Consider the following 27,530-nt stretch of genomic DNA (forward strand, 5'->3'; position numbering starts at 1 on the left):
AGAAATTAGTAGGTGAGTGGTATATACCAAGTTACTACTTATTATATAATTTGTATTTAAGTGCCAAATATTTTTTTTTTAAATAAAGTCCTGGATGGTACCGTATTTTTCGGACTATAAGACACACTTTTTTCCCCCCAAATGTTGGGGGAAAGTGGGGGGTGTGTCTTATAGTCTTAATGTAGGGCTGCGGGGAATGAGGGTGCTGCGGTGGAATGGGTCATCGGCGGCATGAGCAGGCTATAGCAGCCTACCGTGACCATGTGCCCCCGCTCATTTCATATGCATGCCCATCCTCCCGCCCATCATCTCTCAGCGCTGAAGCCGGCACTGACAGGTGGGCGGGATTATAGGCGGGGTTGCGCACATAGTAAACAGCCGGCCCACGTGATCACCCCTGGCTACTACAGCCTGGAGTGATCATGTGCGGCTATATTCACTGCCCCCCCACGCATCATCATCAGTGCGGGGTGCAGTGAATCAGTATACTCACCTGTCAAGGTTCCCCCTTCAGCTTTGCGATCTCTTTCTGTCTGTGCTGGCCAGCTGATCTGTGTAGAGAGCGGTGAGCACAGGGATGACAGCATCGCTGTGCGCACCGCTAGTCTCCACACAGATCAACTGGCTGGCAGACAGGAGAACATTACAATGCTGCAGGGAGATGGCTCCACACAGGTCAGCGGTGCTGCTGCTGACACAGAGAGGAAGATGATCAATGCTGCAGGGAGTGAGGAAAGGCGAGTATACAGGTTTATTTTTTTTCTGTGCCACAGGATACAGGGTATATAGCAGGATGGGGGTATATGAGCAGGATGGGGATATCATCAGGATGGGGGTATATAGCAGGATGAGGGCTATACCAGGATGACAGTATATAGCCGGATGGGGGTATTTATCAGGATGGGGGCTATACCAGGATGAGGAACATGTATACAAGGATGGGGATCACATACAAGGCAGGAGGATCATTACCAGAATGGGGTACCTTAGTAGAGAATTTGGGGACATTACACCCGTAACAGTTTCAGCAGCAGATCCTCGCCCCATAACAGTGTGTCATGACCACATTTTTTTGCTTAAAATTTTATTTTCCTATTTTCTTCCTCTAAAACTAGGGTGCGTCTTATGGTCTGGTAAGTCTTATAGTCCGAAAAATACGGTACTATGTCTCGGGGTTCTCTGGAACATTGAAATCAATCTGAAACACCTGTGATAATTTGTTTAGCGTTTTTCCATATTTTTTTTCTTATTTTGGTGCACAATACATCGGATCATGCTGCTGTTACCCCCATTCAAACACTGCAGGTGGCTCGCACTGGGTGAAGCACTGAGCATACCCGAGCAGAGTGATGCTCGTGCTAGTGGTGTTTGTACATACAGCAACCGAACTCTGTTTTTTTTTTAATTTTTTTAAATAAAATTTCAAACACCGAACCTCAGGTTTGCTCATCTTTACTGCTAGTGCCTCTGGAGCCTGACAATCCTTAGAGGCTCACAGCTGTGCATAAACCTACTGTTTGGCCAGCCCTAAACAGTATTCACAAGCATAAATAGTTGCAGTAGGCTCAGACATATATGAAGACAAGTTTTAAAACAATCTTATTTACAGATGAGTGCCATGCAACCCTGTATAGTCCAGATGCATGGAGTAGTGAATGGTTGATGGATGGCCACCATGTCACAACAAGGCTGCGACATGAGGTGTCAAGTTTATGACCAGAATCATGGTAATAGCTAGTAAGCCTCTTTTAGGGTGACTTAAGGTGTGAAAATGAGCTCAGCAAAGTTTCTAGAACTTCTGACTGACCACTTTCTTCCATGATAGGAAAAAAAAAAAGACCAGGACCAACCATAGTAAAATCAACTTCATTCATGACAATGCACCATCTCATATTTCAAAGAATACCTCTGAGCAATTAGGTGCTCTGGGCATTAAAAGAGTTAAACTCATCATATGGTCATCAGTCTCCTGTGACCTCAACCCTATTAAGGATTTCTGGAGTAACTACAAAATATCTATGAAGATGCTAGGCATTTAACATTAAAACAGCAGCTGTGGGAAGCTAATTCGAGATGAAAAGACCCCATGAAGTTTGGTTTGGCGGCTTCATCCAGACTTTAGATAAAGTTCAGTTTGAGACCCAGACTGGACTTGAACCCCAATAGAAGTCACTAATTGGGCAGTTCGGGTCTCTGCCCACATGGAGCTAGCCATAAACATAACAGTACTAAGGGCGGGAGGGACGGGTTTTTCATTATTATCTAATTATGCTGTTGTTACCCCCAGTGCAAGCTGTTAAAACACTGCAAGCAGCTCGTACTGGGCAGAGCACTGAGCGTACTCGAGCACAGTGATGCTCGTGCAAGTGGTGTTCATACATAAAGCACCTGAATTCCAAATTTGAACTGTTTGTTTTTTTGTTTGTTTTTTTTAAAGTCTGTGTGTGGTATGAACACCGAACACCAAACCTTGAGGTCGCTCATCTCTAAAGCTAGTCACACATCTTTAAAAGAAATTTAAGCAGAAACTATCCAAAAACTCACAAGTTCAATAGATGAAAGAATTGTGAAAATTGTGATATCAAAAAGGGGTGGCTCAGTAGTTAGCACTGCAGCCTTGCAGCGCTGGTGTCCTGGGTTCTAGTCCCACAAGGGACAACATATGCAAGGAGTTTGTATTGTATGCTCTCCCGTATTTGCTCTGGGTACTCCGGTTTCCCCCCACACTCCAAAGACATACTGATAGGGAATTTAGATTGTGAGCCCCAATGGGGACAGTGTTACCAATGTATGTAAAGCGCTGTGGAATTAATAGCGCTATATAAGTGAATGAAAATATATATAAATATATATATATATATATATATATATATATATATATATATATATATAATGCAACTTTGACTAAGTTGTTTTTGATTGGAAAAGCTTTTAATTTCAGCAAATCTGACTTCTTGAGAATTGAAAATGGGGATTTGTTGAATTTGCAGAATTTACAACCTATAAAGTATTTGGAATCTCTATTGTGCATAATAATCTGTAACAGTACAACTTGAGTTTGTTTAGCTTTGGAAAAATACTATTATCATTGGGAGGTTAAAAAAATGTGATTTATACTCTAACGGTTGATGATTTGAACATTGTACTGAGCCATTTGCATTGATCATTTATGACAATCCAAGAAAAACTGCATTTGCATTATAATTTGGAATGTGGTGTATAACCAGATTATAGTTTGAAGTCTCCAATAAAATACAATGTCTAAATACATAGAGCAGACTTGTCTGGTTAATAAAAAGTTATATATTTTAGCACACTTTTTTGTTTTTCGCCAAAAATTGCTGCACTTGCTTCTTAAAAAGATGAATGGAAACATTTTCCATGGTTAGCTAAATTTATGAAATTGTGACTTTTTTAAAAATGAGTAACAAATTATTGCTCACTCCAGTATAGGAGAGAGGTAAAAAATTAACAAAAATGTTTACACTAATAGAAAAACCGGAAAGAAGATCCAGAACAACAATTTTCTTTTGAGATCTGGAAAAAAAAATAGCTAACACAATACAAGCTGGGGTTTGCCTTTTAAAGGATTTTCTAGTTTTAGAAAACCCCTGTGCTAATGACACATTGCAAGGCTTGAGTCAATAAAGGATCTCTGTGCCGGAGTAGGTAGCACAAGCCGCTCAGAGTCGCAAAGATGCTTGGCTGTTAATGTGATCAGTGCTGGACCAATGGAGGGTGAGTAAAGAACAGTTTGCTTTTGTCTAAAATCAGAAAAGCCCTATAATCATAGCTGATTTAGGACTGACATGTTTAAAATACATTGTCTGTTGTATAGTATATGTTTTTACAGGGTTATAATACAGTTTTGGATCTTAAGAAAAATTGTGCTGGATCTTCACTTTGTATTTGCTATACTAGCTTACAACAGCAGAACTGTGACATAAACAAGATGACAATGGAATGCTTCAGTTGGAGAAGCTGGTTGAAGTTTGCTAAAGGCCGGCAAACATATTAGATAGCTGTTGGACAAACCGACAGCAATAGCTCTTAACTCTCCCATATACAGGGATATTCGGCTCACCTGGAATTTCTTGTGGTTTCTGTCAGAGAAGAGTCCTGAGGCCCCCATACACACCAAACCATTTTCTGATTTTGCCAATATAGATGGATACCAAAAATGAGTGGATTTTTGGGAGGCAACCACTTTCCATGACCCCGGTCAGTGCTTTCCAAGGTCATGAGAAGGAGTTGTGCAAAATTCCTGAGCTTCCAGGTTCTCAGGAATGGCATGTGATTCACCGGCTTAGCGTGTCATCATTTCTACAGTGTGCATTGCACAAGTGATGACGCGCTAACCCGGCAAATTAAAAGCTGAACCTGGAATCCCCTAAAATATAATAGAAGATCTGGACAGAAAATTGGTGCAAATCGGGTCTTACCTGGGTGGAGATCGGGTATGAGATGAGATAAGAGGTTGCTCACCTGGGGGGGTTGTGACAGTACCAACCACTGTAAAGGCATGTAGAAGAGAATTCACGGCTGCTGCAGTCCCCATAGTTGAATGTTCAAAGGGAATAAGAGGTGAAGTGGTTATCTACCGTACTGCCGTCTGATGTATGGAAACTGGACTGGAAACTTCTTTGGAAAAAATTATTATTTCTACGCATTTTGGAGCAATTGATCCTTCTTCAGGATTAATCACAGATGTATATACTGAAGGAGCTATTGCACCGAAATGCGTAGAAAAAAAAATCACCACTTTTTCCAAAGAAGTTTCCAGTCTGATGCATCATAGGGCAATGCTGTGGTTAACCCCTTTGCCTCCTACTCCCTTTGAACATTCATAATCTAAGTCAGGAAATTCTCACGATTCCTGTCCAATGCAAGAAAGCACTGACATGGACTGTGGACCAGGATTGCGCAAGGAAATCTAAACGGATACAACTGACAGTCTGAACTGTATGTCACATTATGGCACATTTATCTCTAGATCATAGTATCAAAGTATCATAGTTTTTAAGGTTGAAGGGAGACTAAGTCCATCTAGTTCAACCCGTAACCTAACATGTTGATCCAGAGGAAGGAAAAAAAAACCCAATGTGTCAAATAAGCTCCAATGGGGAAAAAAATTCCTTCCTGACTCCACATACGGCAATCAGACTAGTTCCCTTGATCAAGACCCTTTCATAAAATCTAATATACATAAGTGGTAATATTATATTTTTCAAGAAAGGCTTCCAGGCTCTGCTTAAATGTTAGTAGTGAATCACTCATTACAGCATCATGCGGCAGAGAGTTCCATAGTCTCACTGCTCGTACAGTAAAGCATCCTTGTCTGTGATTATGAGTAAACCTTTTTTCCTCAAGACGTAGCGGATGCCTCCGTGTTCCAGTCGCAGGCCTAGGTGTAAAAAGATCTTTGGAAAGGTCTCTGTACTGTCCCCTCATATGTTTATACATTGTGATTAGATCCCCCCTAAGCCTTTGTTTTTCCAAAGTAAATAACCCCAAGTTTAATAACCTGTCTTGGTGTTGCAGCCCACCCATTCCTCTAATAATCTTGGTCGCTCTTCTATCTACCTGTAAGATTATGCTATTTATAACCTTCTATACTTTTGCTATCAAGAAAAGCATCCATTCCTCTCTTAAATTCATTCAGTGAGTTGGCCATCACCACTTCCTCAGGAAGAGAGTTCCAGATTGGTAAGATCGGTTCCAGATCGGTAAGATAAATGTATCATAAAATACTTTGTTAAATTTGGTACAAAAAAATTAACACATTTAAATTATCATCATGATAAAAATCCTGCCCTATAGTATTTTTTGTATTGTATTTTTTGTATTGTTTTTATGCTTTTCATTGGGTTTGCACCAATACAATGAATGAAAAAGAAAATGCATGTTCTTTATACTGCATATTGTTAGAAGCTTCCCTGTAAAACTTCAAAAACATGTGGTGGAATGCATGTAGAAAAAAAATCTCTATGTTTTACATAGATTGAAATAAATAGGAATTGAAACACTATGTGAAAGGGCAGATACTGTGCATATTTGTATTCTAATGGCTAATATATACAATCTGTATCAGATGTTGCATTAATAGTAATTCAACTAAAAGTATAAAAGGAGAATTGAAAGAGCGGCAAGTGCAACAATCCAAGAGACTGCATGTCCTCTTATACAGGTATGTGCATGATATCTTATGTAGAAAGGTACATAATTTCCCATTTTTAAAAAAATATACAGAGAATGGAAAATTTATCTTATATATCTTGTAAAACAATATTGAAAAAATTTACTTTAAAGAACTTGGGGACAATATTATTGATAATAATAATAATAATAATAATAAAAATAATGTCAAATAGTGGAAAAGAAATAAAGAATAAAGAGGTAAAACCTTTTAATATCAATGTAACTAACTCCATTACCAATAATAAAAAAAATGGTCAAAATGGAACGGTTACAAAGATTCCAACATGTTTTTATGTTTTGCAATAAACATAAGGAAGCATGCCACAAGAGAATAATTGAAGTAGTCACAAATTTACTGCATCCCCTCTTAAATCCCCAATCTGCAGCACAAATGTGTTTATTTTTTAGACTGCTTTCTAATTAATCATTAAAATAAAAAGTAAACATAATACATGTGTTCAAAAATAAGAACAATTAACCTATATACCCTACCACCATACATAGTGACCCTCTGCTAACACTGTCACAAAAAAAACTGTACGTTGGAGAAAGAATTTCCTGTTGGTTATTACTATGGATTAGAGGCCTGAGGGGACAGGTAAAGCACAAAAGTCTACATTCCATGGAGATATTCTCTAAGAGGAAAAGTTTTACTTTATGGCTTATGTGCTCTTAGCAGATATGAGAAAGATGTAGAAGTCATATAAACCTCTAACCAATTTATCATAATAACATGTTGTCATTTGGTCACGGAACGGCATTTGTCCACAGATATCTTGGGACACTAAATGAACATTGTATGCTAAATATGAAAAAAAAGCAGCAGGATCCAATGACTATTGTAGCTATTTTTATTTATTTTTTTTATAAAATAAACAGTATAGGACATTAATCCAACAGTCATGTAATTCAAACTGGTTCAGAAGTACAAAGTAAGAACATATTTTGGTTAGTTTATGCTTGTGCTCATATGTATCAGGGGTAGAGATGAGTGATTGTTTTAAAATTTGAATTTACCAGCTTTGACAAATTTTTCCCAAAAATGTAATTTGTGGCAAATGAATCTTAATACTGCAAATCTCCCTCTAAGGCCTCTTTCACACGTCTGTGAAAATTACACACGTTTTTCACGGATGTGTCAAAGGTGTGTATTGCCCTCCGTGTGCCATGTTTATGGCACATGTGTGTTCTCCGTGTGCTATCCGTGATAACACACGGAGAACAGGAACTTTCTGCTCACCTGTCCCTAGCGTTGCTGTCCGTGGTTCTGATCTTCGGTCTCCGCTCCTGCCGACTCCCCGCTGCTGCTGCTTCCAGCCCGCAGTGGAGTGAATATGCGATGAGCATAATGAGCGGGGGTCAGAAGCAAGTGCCAGCAGTGGGAAAGACAGGCGTGCTGGAGAAGGCGAGTATAGAAATTCCTTTTAATTCACAGACACATGTGTTTTCTCCGGTGCGTATCACACGGATCACATCCGTGCAGTCTGTCTCCGGTCCGAATAACACCCTTGATGCCATAGAAAAATGGACATGTCTATGTGTGGAGCACACGGGCACAGGTATGCTCCACATAGACACAAGGTCCATGGCAAAACACACACGTGAGCGCAGACCAATTGATTTCAATGGGTCTACGTGTGCCCGTGTCTCCGGCACATGAGGAATTTGACCAAAGAAGTACCGGAGACATGGACGTTTGAAGGAGGCCTAAGGCAGTGTTCCTCAACTCCAGTCCTCAAGGCCTGCCAACAGTGTGTTTTCAGGATGATTCCAACACCTCTGAAATGCTAAGGAAATCCTGAAAACATGCACTGTTGGCGGGCCTTGAAGATTGGTGTTGGGTAACAGTGCTCTAAGGCCTCTCAGAATTTTATTAAACCCTTATTGAGCTCCTTAACAAAAATACAGACTAATGGATCATTCAGAAGACTTTTTCCATGGCTAGAACTCTTATCTATGATAGACTTTGGGACTGTTCACATGTTCAATGTTTTTTGTCAGACCAAGTGGCCTGTGCAAAATCATGGAGACATGCCTGATATTGATCCTAAAATTGGTACTCGGATGCCATGTGTGTGATATCCATTTTTTGGTGGGTTGGTTGAAAGGAAAAGCTGGAGGACCATTTTATTTCTCATCTGAGTAAAACGGATGACACCTGGACCAAACTGTCTGAGTCTTTAGTAATGTTCAAGTGACCTCAAAATATCTGGCTACCAGAAAGAGACAGGATAAGGAAAATTATCTACATTTATGTAGCAAAAGCAAGCACCTGTAAAAGGGTGCTGTAGTCAGGTGGTATGTAGCCATGCTTTAATACTTGACTACAAAAATCATGAACAGAAAATATTTATATTCTCCTTATTACATGCACACTTTTTGAAGAAGACAGTTGCATTCACTGTTACTGGAATGTGGTAATTTTTACTTTGTCTTAAAATAAAAAAGGGTTTTACTGCAGTATATCACAGATCATTGACTTCACAGTCACACTGACTATGCAGATCCATCGCTTCCCTATCACTTGAATTTTTGTATTATTATTCCTAGCCTGAGACTACCACTCCCATTTAAAAGTTTCCTTCGGGCTACAATGAAATTTAGGCCTTTCTATTCATACCTGTAATGATGTGCTGTTTAGAGATGCGCAAACCTGAAGTTCGATGTTGGGAGTTGGGGTTTGCAAGCCAACTACCAGAAAAACAAAGTTTGGATTTGATGTTCAAGTGAGTTATGAGTGCAAACCACTCAACGCTGTGCTTGGGTATGTGGGATGCTCAGTCATGTGCGAGCCGCTTGCAGTGTTTAAACAGTTCACACTTGGGGTAAAATTAGCATGACCCGATGTAGTGTGCACACAAACACACACAAAAAAAGTGAAGAACCCCACCCTTCCCTGGAGGTGTTCTGCTTATGTTTGGCAGCATGTGGATGGAGCCACAAACTGCCCAATTTCAGACTTCCATTGAGGTCCAGATCCAACTTTTCTAAGGTTCGACTGTAACTGCCGAAACGAACTTCCAAAGGTTTGCTGATCTCTACTGCTGTTCACTCTGACCTCATATCCCTAGGTTGTTAAACACTAAAACGGCAGCTGCTTTCCTCTCTCTCATCTTTTACAGTCTCTATGATACTTCACCCTGATTTGTTATGCTACACTATGTGATGTAATCGCTGCAAGGTATTATGGGGAAGCCAAAACATAACATCACAAGCTTCCACTCTAGCTGATGCAAACTTCTGCAACAAATGAAATGTCACTCTGCTTTTCTTTTTTTTTCTTCTCAATAACATGCAAATCGAATCACAATTTGTTTGAATTTGCCGAGACCTTCAATATTCAGGAACTTTGACTTCAAGTCAAAGCACATCGGATTGAATAACTCATCTTCAATTAGTGGCAATTCTGCAGACTGTAAGAGCATTGACAACCGAATACATCTATATATATATATAGATTAGAACGATAGAATATTCTCTTAACTTTTTTTCAAGAATCAAATCATGTATTTGAAAAAGAATGAGAAAAATGTCTACTACAAACAGGTTTGATTGTTTTGTGGTCTACTTGTGGATCTTCTCAATAACCAAGTGATCTTAATATAAGGCAGCCTATATGTACATAAAGCACATAATAGACAGCAGCCTTCAATTATCACAATGGCTGTTTAAAGGGTGAACCCCACACCTCATATTGATTATATTGGGTTTACAGATCCTATTTAATTTTACATATTAAATAACACTTTGTATATTTCATTCTTACTAATTGATTTTTTTGTATAAAACTTCATTATCAAGCAGTAAACAGGGGCATGGTCTTCTTACAACTGCTTTTTCGCCCTATTTTCCTGATTTGATTTTTTTTTTATGGAACAGTTTATTTATATTTAGAGTATAAAGAGATCTAAATGCAAAAATAATGAAACAGCATGTTAATTTTGCAGGATTCACTCTCTCCACATCAGTCTCTCGTAACACTGCCTATTTTACATCCCAACTTGGCCAATACATCCAGTACATGCATTTACCAGAGGTACTGTGCTTTCTACTTTTATCTCATCTGGGCTGAGCTGCCAAACAGTTGTTAAATAGGCCTCACCGTCTCAGTCCATATCTCATTCCTGCTTTCAATAAAATCTAGAAGCACGGAGTCACAACCACTCTATACATTGTGCAGTTCCCTCTCCTACTTAAAGTTTGAGCTCCTGCCAATGGACAGACAGAATTACAAGCTGATGAGTGAATGATCAAACCCTTTGTGGAAAGTCAGGCTGAAGTAAAAACGTGTTCCATGTTCTCCACAGTCAGTTGGTATGGTTTATTTTATGCCAGAGCTGCTTTCTACTCATAATCCAGCTCTCAATAATTTCCAGTCAACCTTTTTTTTCTACAAGATTAATAGCAACCGGTATGGACTTTACTGAATGTAGTCACAGATTTTTAAGACTGGTGTTTGCTCATGGATAAGTAAGCTGATGACAAGAGGGTGGCACCAGGCCTCCTGAAAACCACCCTGGAAAATATAGTTATATTTATAATTAGAAAAGAAACTCCCCATATTGAATTCACATCACATTTCATTAAAATCACTCCAATAAAAATACAATTTTGAGACAAAGCAAAAAGTATTTCGTAAAGAATAAATAAACTATACTTGGACGTTTCACATTCTTGGTAAAAACCATAATGTTTAATTCCACATGACTGAATAATGGCTTTCATGGTTTCCATAAATATGCTATGAATGTATAAAATGTATACATGTACAGGAGTGGCTCTGTTTCTGTATTTATATCAGCCCATACATCATTTCCTCATGCTTGAATGAGAAGATGGCAGCTGGAACCTTACAAGTGGGCTCGGCAATAGCGATGACACACTTAGCTAATGATCTACCACGTTCAGTAACATCAGATTGACATATTGAAAAAATAAATTTTATAATTTTACCTCAGGATAGTGGCCAATATCAATATAGGTACAGACAGGGTGAAAAGCTCCAGTTCCACAGGCATACAAGTGAGTGTGGTTATAAGATTTAAGAACTTTAATGAAATTTGCACATTCTCTCTGTGGAAATAAAAAAAAAGAAGGTAATGTTAGCTTTTAGTGTTTTCATACGGACTTAATAGTGTATAACATAAAACAACTGTAATAATAATCCAAACAATAATAATAATGGGCATTTTGTGTGTGCTGTTGGATTTTTTTATTTATTTTTTACCAGAGCGCACACAGACCACTGACTATGTCCCATTCTAATCCTCAGCATCAGAATAGGACATCCTCACAGTTTGATACATCCCATTTTCGGATCCATAATTCTCATATGTGAATGGATTTGTGACACTCTATGGGTCCGAGTGATTTTCGATAAAGAATCCGAAAAGCACTCAGACAATTCACATGGCTGTGGGAATGTACCCTAAAATGTATATCTTACATATATTTACATCTATGTATGTACTACAAAGCATTAGGTACAACAAGCAAGCAATATTAAATTAGAGATAAATGCACAAATACCTTTGGGTACAGAGGTTTTTCTGTATTCTAGATTTTTGATTTTTTACCACAAACTGAAGCACCAGGTCTTTCCCATATAAACTGCGACCACTACCAGTAAGATCTTATATACAGTATTCTAGAATGCTGCATATAAGTTCCCAGGCCGATCTGTAGAACATCAAAAAGATCTTTTATTATACTCACTTATGGGGCTGTCCAGTCAAATGGACTTCCCTGATCTTGATCCAGCGCCTCCTCTCTTTTTGCGATCACTGTCCTTTTTCACTGCTTCGAAAAGATGATGTGACCCACATCACCCACACAGTGTCCTCCATCATGCTCCTGTGCAATCTCACTTCTCACTGCCATGTTGCAGGCAGGGCAAAGCATTGTAATGTGCAGGTGTGGGGAAAGGTCAAAGACTGCCAGCACATGCGCACTGCAATACTTTGCTCAGCAGGGCAGAGAGAAATGTGCAGGAGTGCAACAGAGGACTCTGTGTGGATGATGTTGGATGTGTCATTCAAACAAATCAGGAAAAGAAGAGAGAGAAATCGCAAACAGGGAGTAGGCCCTTGATAAAGACCAGCAACGCCCATCGCACCGGACCGAGCCGCAGGTGAATATAATTAAAGGTCTTTTTTAAGTTCTACAGATCGGCCTTGGCAGTTAAATGCAATATTTTAGAATGCTGTATATCAGGGCTTCCTGGTGGTGACTGCAGCTCATAAGGGAAAAACCTAGTGACAGGTTCCTTTTAAGCAAACAGAGAGAAAACATACAAGTTTCTCGAGTAAATGCAGATATGATGCAGATTTTCTGTGTGGAAAATCAGCATTGAACGATTACCCTTAGGCTATGTCCGCACATTGCTTTTTACCTGCTTTTTACATGCTTTTTTGCTGCTTTTTCAACTGCAGCGTTTAATGGCACAATGGTTGTGTTCTGCTTTTCAAGCAAAGTCTATGGGAATTTGGGTTTCTTGTCCGCACTATGCAGTTCAAACTGCAGCCTTTTTGTTGCAGAACTTTGGTCAAAAACTCAGCTTTGCAGTGCAAAACCCAAATGGCAAAAACAACTGACATGTCAATTGTTTTTGCCATTTGGGTTTTGCACTGCAAAGCTGAGTTTTTGACCAAAGTTCTGCAATAAAAAGGCTGCAGTTTGAACAGCATAGTGCGGACAAGAAACCCAAATTCCCATAGACTTTGCTTGAAAAGCAGAACACATCCATTTTGGCATTAAACGCTGCAGTTGAAAAAGCAGCAAAAAAGCAGGTAAAAAGCAGGTAAAAAGCAACGTGCGGACATAGCCTTAGAACGCATACCTGGGGCCTTTCAGGCCTGCTAGGTTACTTGTTTTCTATTGTAGATTTCTATGGTTGCGTGTTCTAGGGTTATAACACTGAAGTTGATCAGTTAAATTGTCCCTGCCTAGAGTGGTGATTTGGGTTGTAAAATCTGCAGCATATCAACACTTTGCGTGGAATTGATTGCATCTCCACCCTTTGCAATTTATTGGGTAAAATTCTAAACAAAACACATGTAACACATGTGAATTTTGATGCGGAAACACAGTCGAAATGCTGCCAAAATGCTTGAGATACGCTGTGTAAAATCCACATAAAAACTGCACCAGCGACATTGACCTTTAAGGCCCTGATTTTGATATTTCTGCTCTAGTGTATCATAACCAGTGGTGAATTCTCAAAAAATCTTACTGTCCACTAACATTTGATTTGATCTTGGCCTTAAAACATTTTTGTACAAAGGAGTAAATTCGGGTTATACAGGGATGAACAACTTTTTATGCCTTTGCATCCATTTTTTTTACATCTGTATATTACCCTATGCTGTATGATACATGACGCAATTTTGACCCACAAGGCAGATTTTGCTTTGCTGTACTAACGTTTGTTGCACTTAGAAAGAAGCACAGGTCTACTATTTTGTTAACCCAACTGCTTTTCACAGCTGTGTGCAAACAACCGGCCCTGAGAAAGAACAGTTCCAAAGGTGTTATGTGTATGTATATGTGTCATAACCACAGTACACCTCTCTCCTTATTGTTGGCCCAGGGCCTAAATAGACATTGCCTCATCGGCAGAGTCCTTCACACGTCTAGATTCTCACATCTTCAGCAGTTCAGTGGAAACAAAGGACAGAGTATATCTAAATTATGGCTCCGATTCAGGGAAAAGAGCAGACACAATGAACATTTCTTTATTTGAGCATTGAGCATCAACAAATGTGGTTTAAACGTCTAATGTTTTATGTTGTCTTTTATCTCCCCAACATAATAACAAAACATAGAGCTGTACTATAAATAAAGCAAAAATAATGGAATATAATTGTGAAAGTGAACAGAATTCCACACAGTTGTTTTATTTTCTTTTTAACTTTTAATTTGTCTTTTAGATCTGTGATCAATTTTATAGCTAGAGCTACTTATTAAATACTTTTACGTCACTGAACGTAAATCACAGACTTTCCTTGGCCGAAAAAGGTAGTCATATAAACAATGAACAATATGATTGTAACTCATGACTAGCAAAATACGTCAGACAAGTGTTTACACAGGACAAGAATCGTGAATAATTTGGTTGAATAGTGATTGTTACATAGTAACATCGAACATTGTGCACTGTTCACACTGACAGAATCTGAAATATAAATGTGTTTAACTTTCAAATCCCAATTGATATGATTTATTATGAATTCAGGAATTCATAAAGTATTCTACAAACATTTCCACTGATGCATAATCATGAATATCAAACATTTTTTTCACTTCTTTAATTGTAATATGTACTACTCGCACCAACTGAAAATTTGTTCTTGTTCCAATCTTTCAACTATTGCTGAACTCTTGCCTTGCAACACAATCAACCTTTTATATTGCATTCCACTTTTTTGTCAGGCAAATCCTTAAAAAAACAATCTCCATTTACATTGCATAAATTTCAAAAGTTAAATTTTTTTTACTCAACTAAACAATTTAATGTACAATTAACGAGTGTGTTTGGACACTTCGTTCAGTGGCTCAACTCATCACATTTTATTGCTATCATGAATGATGGGTTCTTAAGGCCCCTTCACACACAACGAGATCGCTAATGAGATCATTGCTGAGTCACCGTTTCTGTGATGCAGCAACGATCCCACCAGCGATCTCGTTATGTGTGACACCTACCAGCGATCAGATCCCTGCTGTGAGATCGCTAGACATTGCTGAATGTTCTTGACCATTTTGTTCAAAGGCGATGTCCTGCTGGGCAGGATGGATTGCTGTGTTTGACACCTACCAACGACCTCCTAACACAGTCCCAACAACCGCCGAGATCGTTATACAGGTCGCCGATTGTTACTGACTGCATCGTTGGTAAGATCTGACTGTGTGACATCTCACCAGCGACCTCCCAGCGACTTACCAGCGATCCTTATGAGGTCGCATAGTTTTTGGGATCGCTGGTAAGTCGTTAAATTTGATGGGTGCTTTAGAGTCAGACTCTTTTGGACAGTTTAAGAGATTAAAAAGAGCAGTCAGCCTCCACTACAAACAACTTTCATCATGTTCTAACAGAGGAACTGCTCTCTTGTGTCAGGTAAAGATCCAGAAACTGGGCTGCTGAACCCATGAAAGAAAAAGATAGCTGAAGATTGGGATACCTGTGATAACAGAAGCAGGTTATATAATTTATGCATATTTGAGGTGTAGTTTTACCTGGAAACCCATTTATCACTAACTGCTTTATGTTTATGAGGTAGCATTTCTGATAAAGGATTTGTCAGTTATGTATGTACTTAATATGTTTTATATGGTCTTTGTACAGGACACAACTTGGGTAGAGATGAGCGAACCCAAGGTTTGGTGTTTGTGCCAAAAAAAGACTTAACCCCCCAAGAAAACAGAGTTCAGGTGCTTTTTGTAAGCAAACCACTTGCGTGAGCATCACTGTGCTCTAGTACGCTTGGTGCTCAGCCCAGCGTGAGCCGCTTGCAGTGTTTGATCGGCTCGCACTGGGGGTAACAACAGCATGATCCAATGTAGTGTGCAAAAAATTAAAAAAACACCGCCCACCTGCCCCTTGAAGTAATCTGTTTACGGCTGGACGCATGTGGGTGGAGACCCGATCTGCCTAATTAGTGACTTCCATTGGGGTTCAGGTTAAGTCCGAGTCCCAAACCGAACATTAACTCAAGTCCAGCTGAACCCCCTGAACCGAACTTCCATGGGTCTGCTCAACTCTAATCATTACATTTCCTTTCTGAAAAAGCGTGCTGCGAAACAGCTGTCAGGAGGTTACTCTTGCCACCAGAACCAGCCTTTCACATACCACCAGGTACTGCAATCTAATTCCTACCCCTCCACATGGAGTTTCTCTCTGTCTGCACAGCTTCTCCAAACTTGGGCATTTAACATGTATATTCTTGCTTTGATTCAAAAACGCCCTATAGTTTTCTGACCTGTGCAGCAATTGAATTAACCCTTCCCATTTTGTTTCACTTCACAGTGAGTTCCGATGGGGACACTTTAATTTTAAACCTGACTGCAGGTATATATTTACATCCAATATTTGACTATATTGTGTTCCCTTTGGAATATCACTTTGTGATAACATATCCTTGTCTTTTGACATGGTGGCGTATTAGATTCCATTACTATATATAAACACCTGGTTGGTTCTGTGTGGCAAGCTTATGCTCCAATATAAACCATTTCTTGTTCTCCATACTTTTGTTAGACCTAATCTGAATAACAACATATCTTTTATTGCATCTATTTAATATGTGATTTTAATCAATAAAATGTATTTTCTAATCACAAACATTGCCTTGTCTCCTTTTCTCCTCCTATGTCATTACATATTATACAGCTAATCAGTTTTGTGTTTTGGAAAATTCTATGGATTGTTGTCTTTTTTATTATTTATTTATTTTAGGTGGGTATGGAGCAGGTTCAGAATTCCCATTACACCAGTGAGTTAATTCCTCAAATATTTTTCATCACAAAAGTGGAAAAAAAGCTTTGAAAAGTTTGAGAATAGCAGAGTTGCATAAAAATTTTGTGCAAGGCCACTTTGGATCAGTTGTGCAAATATGGCCAGGGCTGTGGAGCAGCAGACGTGGGACATGACATGGTCATGTCTGCCTGTTCTATTCATGAAAAGTGTCAGCATATAGTATGCCAGAAATGTCACCCCAGTCAATGCATATAGTCTTGTTTTGCATGTGGAGATATTGAAGTCATTTTGTGCTAATTCCACGATCCTACCAGAAATTGAAAATTACCAAATGTTAATATGTAGCCTAAAGCCCCGTCACACATAGCAATATCGTTAGCAAGATCGCTGTGACGCAACAGTGACCTTGCTAGCGATCTCACCATGTGTGACACACAGCAGCGACCGGCTCCCCGCTGCGATAACGCCGATCGTACCTGAATGTCCTGGTTCCCTTTTTGATCGTTGGTGTCCCACTGGGAAGCATGCATCGCTGTGTTTTTGCTTTGTCTTTTCAACGCCCATCAGAATAGCTGCTGTGTGACAGGGTCCCAACGACCACCATGGATCGCCGTATCACTTCTGCGTCGTTACTTAGATTTGCCTGTTTGCTAGCGCACTAGTGACCATGTAGCGATGTACCTGCGATCCTGACCAGGTCGCATCGTTGTCGGGATCACCGGAACGTTGCTACATGTAACGGGACCCTTAGGCTTACTACTACTACTGAATAGCTCAGATTTCACAAACATCAATACAAAGCATTAAAATTGGATATGAATACTATAAGTTTAAAAAACTTATTTACCCAGATTTAGAATAATTTCATAATGCAGCCCGAGGATTCTCAGATACATGTATAACAAGGAAGGGAAAGTATTGCACCATGATGAAGCAATCCAAAATGCATAGTATGTTACAGTTCACATGACACGTGGTGTTTATTTCTGTGTGTTTTAATCGGATGAAAGAGGAAAGTAATTGTAATGGATTCTTGTTGCGGAATACCTGTTTTCCAATGACTGCTACTTATTTAGCTAAAAAGTAGATGTTTTTGATGAGAAACACAAAATATCGCATAAAACTGCCCTAAAATTTGAAACACATTCTTATAGGTCTTGGAATTTTTACTCCAGAACATACTGTGCCTTAATCCCTTTGCGGCGAGGCCAATTGTCATTTTAAGATTTCTGTCCACATAGACATATAAAGGCTTTTTTTTTTGAGGGATGAGAACTACTTTTAAATGACGCTATTCATTTTACTACATAGCATATAGTTTAAGGGTGAAGAATTCCAAATAAAATTACAAAAAAAACTACAATTCTGATATTTTTTTGGGTGACTTGTTTTTACAGTATACATTTTGTAGTAAAAATGACCATGCAGTACAATTTTCCTCATCAGCACAATTCAGCAATACCAAACGTACAATTTTTTATGTAAGTGGGGAAAAGAAAATCAGACTTTTAAAAAATAAATAAATTCTGGGGTTGTGTTGATATTTTCCAAGACCCGTAATGGTTTTTTTTTGGATGATGGAGCTGTGTTAGGCTTATGATTTGCAGGGAGAGACAATGTTTAATTGATATTTTAGGATAGGTGTGACACTTGGATAGCTTTTTACACTTTTTGTGTTGTATTGCAGTGACCCCAAAAAATTAAATTTTTGCGTTCTTGAATTTTTTTTGTTTACAGTGTTTACCATGTTAATTATTTTTATATTTTGATAGATCTGACTTTGAGCGTCGTGATAAAACGTGTTTTTTATACTATCTTTATTTTTAAAAGGGGTGTGATTTTAACTTGTTTTTTAAAACTTTTTTCTTACTTTTCACTGTTTTTAATAGTTGCTGCATATGGTGAAAATCACAGTCTCCTTTAAAGCCCTGCCAAAGGCAGCGTTTTAAATGAATAGGAGATGAATGAGCAGTACCCGGCTGTGATTATAGATGAGTGAACCTGAGGCTCGAGGTTTGAGGTTCGGGTTTGGAAACAGAGCTCCAAAACATTAAGGTTCAGGTTCAAGGTTCGAGCGAGTGACAAGTACGAACCACTCAAGCGAGCAGCGCTGTGCTTGGGTAAGAATGAAACACAGCCAAGTGCAAGCCACGTGCAGTGTTTGATTGGCTCACATTTGGGGTAAAATCAGCATGATCACATGTAGTGTACAAACACAACCTCCCCAAAAAAAATTATAAACCCTGCCCCGGACAAGTTTTGCATATTGGTCATTAGCAAAACACTTCCAGGGCAGGGTGGTCGGGGTTTATATATATTTTTTTGGGAGTGGGTTTGTGTGTGTACTTTACATCTGATCACACTGATTTTACCCAAATGTGAAGAGATCAAACACTGCACATGGCTCGCACAGGGCTGTGCATCACTCATACCGAAGCATAGCACTGCGCACTTGAGTGATTTGTACTCGTCACTCGCTTGAACCTAGAACCCAAACCTTGTTTTTTTTTTGGAGCTCGGTTTTGGAGCCTGCACCTCAAACCTCAAGCCTGAGGTCCAATCATCTCTAGCTGTGATCACTATCAGAAGACGGACAAAGTCCAGAACTGGACATTTCCGACTTCCTGCTACTGCTACCAGCAGCTGTAACAGCTGATCGTCAGGGGTGCTGAGTGTTGGACCCTGACCAATGAGACATTGATGACCTACTCCAAGTATAGGCCATCAATGTTAATGTAGTGGACAACTACTTTAAGTCTAATATAGGTGGTCGGTCTCTTCAACTAAAGAGTGCAGCACTTGCAATCTCTTTAGTGTGGCACTTACAATCCATTCTTTAAATCTTCCTGAACCCCTGGATCTGATAGGTTCAATGCTACTCTGTGCCTCTTTGATGAATAGAGAAAAACCTGTCTCTGCTAACATTAAAGATAGTATAGTTTGAATGAGAATCTCATCCATGCTGTCAGACCAAACTGTTAATTTTCAGAGGCACATGCCCCTCGGCAAGCAGAAAACTGTGGAGCAGTGAAGCAATGCACTCCTAAAGATTGATTGTGAGAAAACTCATGACAGATTTCCAAGGGTTTGGATCAAAAAATATTAAACTATTGATCATCTACTGGAACCTTCATGATCTGCGGTGACTCAGAAAGTGGAGAAGTCACTATTACAGTGTAAACAGGACTGTTGGGTCTGTGATTGACTGTAGTGGTAACGTGACTTAAGTAGTGCAAAAACCAAGCAATGATTCTTTGCTGAAGTCAACTGACTGATGCAATCAATCATTGGTCACATCGGTCCTGCTGCTGATGGAACCGTAACATCCCCAATTGCTATAGCAGTGCAGACCACAGAGCAGCTTATGGTGGATCCAGGTGGCTGATGATAGTTCAGTACTATTAGTATTCTATATATCCAAACCTCTTAACAGTATTTATTTTCCTAGAACAACCACTTTAGTAGGACATTAGAAAACTATGTAATTCTCTGAAAGTTTTGCCAAAACTGATGCTACACCATAACTTGCAATATAATTCAGATACTACCCAACATATCTTATTAATATTTAGTATAGATACAGGACATTGGCAAATCACAAGTGATTACGAATTTTTAAGAATAAACTAAAATTTACAGAGAATGCTTATTTACTGTAACATGCAAGAAATGAGCTATGACAATCTGGCACAGCAGTACTGTGAGAAACATGTACAAATACATTAATATTTTACACTCAGGTCTTTCTATGCTTTAAATAAACAATGAGAGCAAAGACTACAAGTTGGCATGTTCAGTAAACAGAAATATAACCCGACGACACTGGAATGTATATTTAGCCTATTCATTATTTAAAGCATACGTCCAGCATATTCTTATCAATGTGTCAGCTGGACTGTTTAAACTTTCTCCTTAGACCAAATTAAATTTTGTGGATAGTTGAACCTTTAAATAAACTCCTGGTAGATGCCATGCTGTTTACTGATGTGGCACAATACAAGTCTAACAACATTCTTTCTGAATCAAAAGAGGTTGTTAATACTAATAAACCTAAATCAATGGGCTGTTGAACATTTCTGTTTACAATGCTCTTATTTGATTTGTGAATATCCTGACTTGAAATTACCGTATGGAGAAATTGCTATATGTTCCCTGTTCAAATAGAGCAGCAGTTGATAATATGCGTGATGCGTTATTCAAAGTCTATTAAACGGAGATACCCAAGAACTGGACAAAAGATAATATAAGGTCTATTGATGTCTCGGTCTTAAACAAAGGTGTAATATCAAAGTCATATGCTCAGACTGGAATTTTGTACATCTGTCTTCAACCATGGAATGCTGGAGTATAATGCACCAAACTAATTAAATGCTTTCATCTCTTAATGAATTTGATGCCTCTTTCCGATGACGTGTCAGAAAAGTATTCCAGCAAGACAAAACAATCACTGATCTCGGGGAGACCAGCCAGAGAAAACACTGCCGGCAGCCAGCGAGGGCGCTCAAGACAGTGAAATCCTAGGTACATTGCCCCCTGGGAAATATGCAAATCAAAAAGGTCAGGTCCCAGGGGGCAATGTACCTAGGATTTCACTGTCTTGAGCGCCCTCGCTAGCTGCCGGCAGTGTTTTCTCTGGCTGGTCTCCCCGAGATCAGTGATTGTTTTGTCTTGTTAGTCTACTAGGCATTGCTCCCACCCGGCCAGAATCCTACTCCCCACAGATGAGGGGCAATACCCCGAAATAGCTGTCTGTGGATGGATACCTGGCCTTGGTATTTCCCTTGTCATATCTTTAAACTTGTCAAAAAGTTGGATATTGACTAAAAGGGCCACTTAATACGGTGGTTATGGTGGTCTCCTAAAAAGAGTCACCCCTTGGCTGGGCCCTTCCCGGAGGGATATCTGGCTGGTTTCTGTGTTGAGACTCCAAACAGAGGCTCCACGGACCTTTTTGATTAGAAAAGTATACCAGTCATGGGCTAGCATAGCATACAATTTTCTCATCATACATGGTTTTTTTATGGTATAAGTCATGATAAATTTCTTAGGCGATTCAAGGCCAAAGCCGTTCCCGCCAGGTTCTGTCGAACAGTCAATAAAACTGAAGGAGAAAGCATAAAAACCCAATTGCTAGTTATACACGTTTTGTGATATTTCAATCAGTTTTCTACCAGATCTCTATAATAAACTGTTTAATCTATCACCCCTAAATGTTTATGTAAAAGATAATTGAGTTTACTGTAGTGATAACAAATACATTTTAGCAGAATTTAATTCTTCTCTACCTGTACAAAAATCTGCATTCACAAAAATGTGGAATTTTTGTAATTTTCTTCCATGTGGATTTAGCAAAATGGAGGCCACTGGCTACCATTTTTGTTAACCATAATGGGCCATCCAAAGGCAAAGAAATAAGAAAATGAATACACTTCATTGCTCACTTCTTTGACCCTTTTGCTACTCACCACCACCAATCTGGTTCTCAACACATTTTTTGATCCCCTACTTTGGGCCTCTCACAGTGTGCAAAACATCCATGTGTCATAGGTGGGTTCTGCAAAGCTTCTAGGAAGTCACGGTGCACATTGTTATGTCATGATGCCATTGATCTTCCACAGGCCTGTACAAAACCATCCCAGGTTCTATGAAATCCGGACATCTACCAAACAATGAGTGGACCAAAGATTCCAATACAATCACAAGATTTGGTGAGGACTGGAGAGGTGGTGGTATGTAGTGGACTGGCAAGAGAGTTGAGCAAAGGGTGAAGATAGCAATTTTATTTTATTTTTCCCCCCAGAGTATAAGAGACATTAAATTCATGGAGAATAATTTCCATGTAAATTGAATTTCTTGGCGAAAAAAACCCCCACACGAACAGGCAATTTCGAATTTTGCCTTATTTGCTCATCTCTAGTTTCTTGAGATACACTGCTATTACAGAGAAAATTGCTTTTTTCATTAGTCTCATATCAATAAGGGTAATTGTAATGTGATTTACGCTGAAGTTGGATACAATTTTCAAAATACAAAAACTAGAAAATTATTTTATTTTGATTTAGAAAAAAAGTATAATATAACATTCTCCAAAGGTGTATGGTTATATGTCTATTATGAACTATTTAAGTTAACAATATACATTGTCTTTTTTGTCATTTTCCAACAAAACGCTATTGAAACTTTTCACTAAATAATTAAAACTGTGTACATCCTGAAGTAAATCTTGGTGCTTCCCTCCACTGTTGAGGAGTATAACTTAGTGTTCAACAAATCAAATTAGTAATAAACAAAATCACCATAAGAGACATCCATAAATGTATTAAACAACAAAGCGTTGGTGAAGTCAGTCTTATACACAGAGAACAATGATTTGGCTATTTCAGGCAGACTGTGCATGGACAGTTACAAAAATAAAGTCTATCCATCTGTCAAACATCTGCCACACACAGAGAAATTCAAACAAAATGTAGGAATGTTTAGATAGATCCCATGCATTATTTTCTCTGAAGAAACTCTATATTTGCTTCCTTTTTGGCTAGGAAAAAAGGGAGGAAAAAAATTAAATAAAACCTAAGCAAATTGCATATGTCAGTAATGAAAACTATCTGTTGAAGAGACATTCTCTTTAACTCAGACCTCATCTGCACAACACTAAAAGGGATTGCAAGCAACTGTTAACATGATGTGTTCAAAGCAAAGAAAAGGTATTATAGCTTAAGAAGCATTTCCTCCATCAAATGAAAAAAAGCCCGTGACCAAGTCCATAAATTTTACTGTTGTCAAATTGCTGAAAGTAATATATAGCCATTTCTTAGTTGTGTTTCTTTAACCCCTTACAAGGCCCATACACTACTTAGAAATTGATAAGTGAACTATCCTCAGAATAGCCCATCAATATCAAAATCGGTGAGGGTCTAACACCTGTCACCTCCATAAATCACCTGTTTGTAGTGGAGTTGTATCATGCTTGCACAGTCACCAAGGGATTCAAAAGGGGGCAAAGCATCTCAATTCTGGCGATTGGTGGAGTGTCACTCTGTTTGGACCCCCAGTGATCTACAAGTTTTCCTCTATCCACAGGATAGTTGATAATTTGTCATATTTGCTATATTGCAGTAAAGACTTGTCAAGACTTTCATTGAAAGAGAACTCACTACCTTCTGTGGGAACCTGTTCCACGTGATCACCCTCACTGTCAAAAGGTTTTTCTAATATCTAATCTGTATCTTCTACCTTACAGTCTGAACCCATTGCATCTAGTCTTTCCTTGTGCAAATGACAGTAGGGCTGATCCCACAACAATGTGATCATACTTGAAATATTTCTAGAAAGCTATTAAGTCTCTTTTTAGGGTACCGTCAAACTAAACAAGGAACCAGCGATTCCGACCACGATACGACCTGGTCAGGATCGCTGGTACATCGCTACAGGGTCGCTAGTGAGCTGTCAAACAGTCAGATTTCCCAATGACGCAGCAACAATACGGCAGTCGCTGGGACTAGAGTTGAGCGCGGTTCGAGGTTCTCCAGTTCTAGGCTCGAGTGATTTTGGGTACTAGCAAAAGATAGCCTCGCCACACTAAAACTCCCCAAATTGAGTCAAAAAGTCACAAATGTATGGTGATAAAAAACACTCTTGATTGGTCCATAATTTGAAAAGATACTTTTTAAGGCATATATGTTTTCTGTCCAAGTTTAGTAGCTAATTGACGTTTCGGCCTGAGCCTTCGTCAGTTTGGACTTATCAAGAACACATATAGTCTTGATAGGTATATCAAACAAGAGGACCGGACAACGTGAAGCACTTATATTGTTGAGCGTATCTCTGTTGCTTAGTGACCATTACAAGGTAGCATGAATCAAAAAGCACCTATCAGGTGCTGCAGCTAATCAGCATAGGAGTGCTGGGAAAGACACAATAGGAGCGTCTGATATGGATCAAGCTAGACGTACAGCTTGATCCATAACAGACGCTCCTATTGTGTCTTTCCCAGCACTCCTATGCTGATTAGCTGCAGCACCTGAGAGGTGCTTTTTGATTTATGCTACCTTGTAACGGTCACTAAGCAACAGAGATACGCACAACAATATAAGTGCTTCACGTTGTCCGGCCCTCTTGTTTGATATACCTATCAAGACTATATGTGTTCTTGATAAGTCCAAACTGACGAAGGCTCAGGCCGAAACGTCAATTAGCTACTAAACTTGGACAGAAAACATATATGCCTTAAAAAGTATCTTTTCAAATTATGGACCAATAAAGAGTGTTTTTTATCACCATACATTTGTGACTTTTTGACTCAATTTGGGGAGTTTTAGTGTGCCGAGGCTATCTTTTGCTAGTATCTATTATTTACCTCTAAGCACCTATATACCAGTGGAGCAGAGCTTCCTCTATAGTGTGAGTGATTTTGGGGGCTGTTCGAGATCGAACTAGAACTCGAGCTTTTTGCAAAAGCTCGATAGTTCTAGATACGTTCGAGAACGGTTCTAGCAGCAAAAAGCAGGGCTTTTTACAGCTACAGTGTGCAGGAGCCATCGCTGGCAGCCTGCCAGAAGCTGGTAACCAACATAAACATCGGGTATCCAACCAAAGCGCTTTGGTTAGTAACCCGATGTTTATCCTAGTTACGTGCAGGAAGCCCACACTTCCCCGCTCAGCTCGCTCCGCCCCCTCCTGCCCACGGCATGTACACACACACACACACACACACACACACACACACACACACGGTCCCGCTCGGCTTACCTGCGGTGATGAAGTCCCGCCATCCCGACCTCAGCGCTGTCACTGTCCTCCATGGCCGCCGCTTGTCACTAGAGATGAGCGAACCGGTCGCGGTTCGGCTCGAGGTTGGTTCGCCGAACTGACCTCCCGTTCGAGTTCGGTTCGTCGAACGTTCGACGAACCGAACTCGAACTGCATAGGAAACAATGGCAGGCAATCACAAACACAGAAAAACACCTAGAAAACACCCTCAAAGGTGTCCTAAAGGTGACAAACAACTCAAACACATTGGAAAGTGACAAGGACATATACTCATGCGAAAACAAAACAGCTGGACAAGGAAAAAGAGGAGGACACACAGATATAGGCATGGCACGCCCTTCTAAAATCATGTAAAACACCGCAAGGTGACTCCAAGCGGAGTCTCCCTTTTTTCCAAAAATTGGGCCACACACACACCCACCCCTTCAGTGGTAGCACTTGTGCCCCAGTTGCACACTTCACAGCTAGATTTTCATCAAGCACATTCAAAAATACGCCATAATTAACCGTCCCCAGGATGACACCAGGGTAGGTAGCTAAGTCTTTCCTGATCCCAGCTCTGTGCAGCTTGGATCATTTATAAAAAACACAGCAATCAAGGGTTACTCCAAGCGGAGTCTCCCTTTTTTCCAAAAATTGGGCCCCACACACACCCACCCCTTCAGTGGCAGCAGTTGTGCCCTAGTTTTACACTTCACAGCTACATTTGCATCAAGCACATTCAAAAATACGCCATTCTTATCCGTCCCCAGGATGACACCGGGGTAGGTAGCAAAGTCTTTCCTGATCCCAGCTCTGTTCATCTTGGCTTCTTTTAAAAACAATGTAAGCAAGGGTTACTCCAAGCGGAGTCTCCCTTTTTTCCAAAAATTGGGCCCCACACACACCCACCCCTTCAGTGGCAGCAGTTGTGCCCTAGTTGTACACTTCACAGCTACATTTGCATCAAGCACATTCAAAAATACGCCATTCTTATCCGTCCCCAGGATGACACCGGGGTAGGTAGCAAAGTCTTTCCTGATCCCAGCTCTGTTCATCTTGGCTTCTTTTAAAAACAATGTAAGCAAGGGTTACTCCAAGCGGAGTCTCCCTTTTTTCCAAAAATTGGGCCCCACACACACCCACCCCTTCAGTGGCAGCAGTTGTGCCCTAGTTGTACACTTCACAGCTACATTTGCATCAAGCACATTCAAAAATACGCCATTCTTATCCGTCCCCAGGATGACACCGGGGTAGGTAGCAAAGTCTTTCCTGATCCCAGCTCTGTTCATCTTGGCTTCTTTGAAAAACAATGTAAGCAAGGGTTACTCCAAGCGGAGTCTCCCTTTTTTCCAAAAATTGGGCCCCACACACACCCACCCCTTCAGTGGCAGCAGTTGTGCCCTAGTTGTACACTTCACAGCTACATTTGCATCAAGCACATTCAAAAATACGCCATTCTTATCCATCCCCAGGATGACACCGGGGTAGGTAGCAAAGTCTTTGCTGACCCATGACTTGTTCATCTTGGCTTCTTTTAAAAACAATGTAAGCAAGGGTTACTCCAAGCGGAGTCTCCCTTTTTTCCAAAAATTGGGCCCCACACACACCCACCCCTTCAGTGGCAGCAGTTGTGCCCTAGTTGTACACTTCACAGCTACATTTGCATCAAGCACATTCAAAAATACGCCATTCTTATCCATCCCCAGGATGACACCGGGGTAGGTAGCAAAGTCTTTGCTGACCCATGACTTGTTCATCTTGGCTTCTTTTAAAAACACAGCAAGCAAGGGTTACTCCAAGCGGAGTCTCCCTTTTTTTCCAAAAATTGGGCCCCACACACCCACCCATTCAGTGGCAGCAGTTGTGCCCCAGTTGTACACTTCACAGCTAGATTTGCATCAAGCACATTCAAAAATACGTCATTCTTATCCGTCCCCAGGATGACACCGGGGTAGGTAGCAAAGTCTTTCCTGATCCCAGCTCTGTTCATCTTGGCTTCTTTTAAAAACACAGCAAGCAAGGGTTACTCCAAGCGGAGTCTCCCTTTTTTTCCAAAAATTGGGCCCCACACACCCACCCATTCAGTGGCAGCAGTTGTGCCCCAGTT

The 27,530-nt window shown here is 39.9% G+C and overlaps 1 protein-coding gene across 1 annotated transcript in view; it reads right to left on the reverse strand.

Annotated features, from left to right (window-relative positions):
- Positions 1–27,530, reverse strand: part of SEMA3A (semaphorin 3A) — a 376,079-nt gene that overhangs the window by 171,484 nt on the left and 177,065 nt on the right. The window contains exon 4 of the mRNA XM_075345229.1: positions 11,152–11,271. Within this exon, the coding sequence (XP_075201344.1) occupies positions 11,152–11,271 (120 nt within the window). The remainder of the gene's footprint in view (positions 1–11,151; positions 11,272–27,530) is intronic.

This window comes from Anomaloglossus baeobatrachus, chromosome 4 (genome assembly GCF_048569485.1).
Source record: "Anomaloglossus baeobatrachus isolate aAnoBae1 chromosome 4, aAnoBae1.hap1, whole genome shotgun sequence".
NCBI classification, from domain to species: domain Eukaryota; kingdom Metazoa; phylum Chordata; class Amphibia; order Anura; family Aromobatidae; genus Anomaloglossus; species Anomaloglossus baeobatrachus.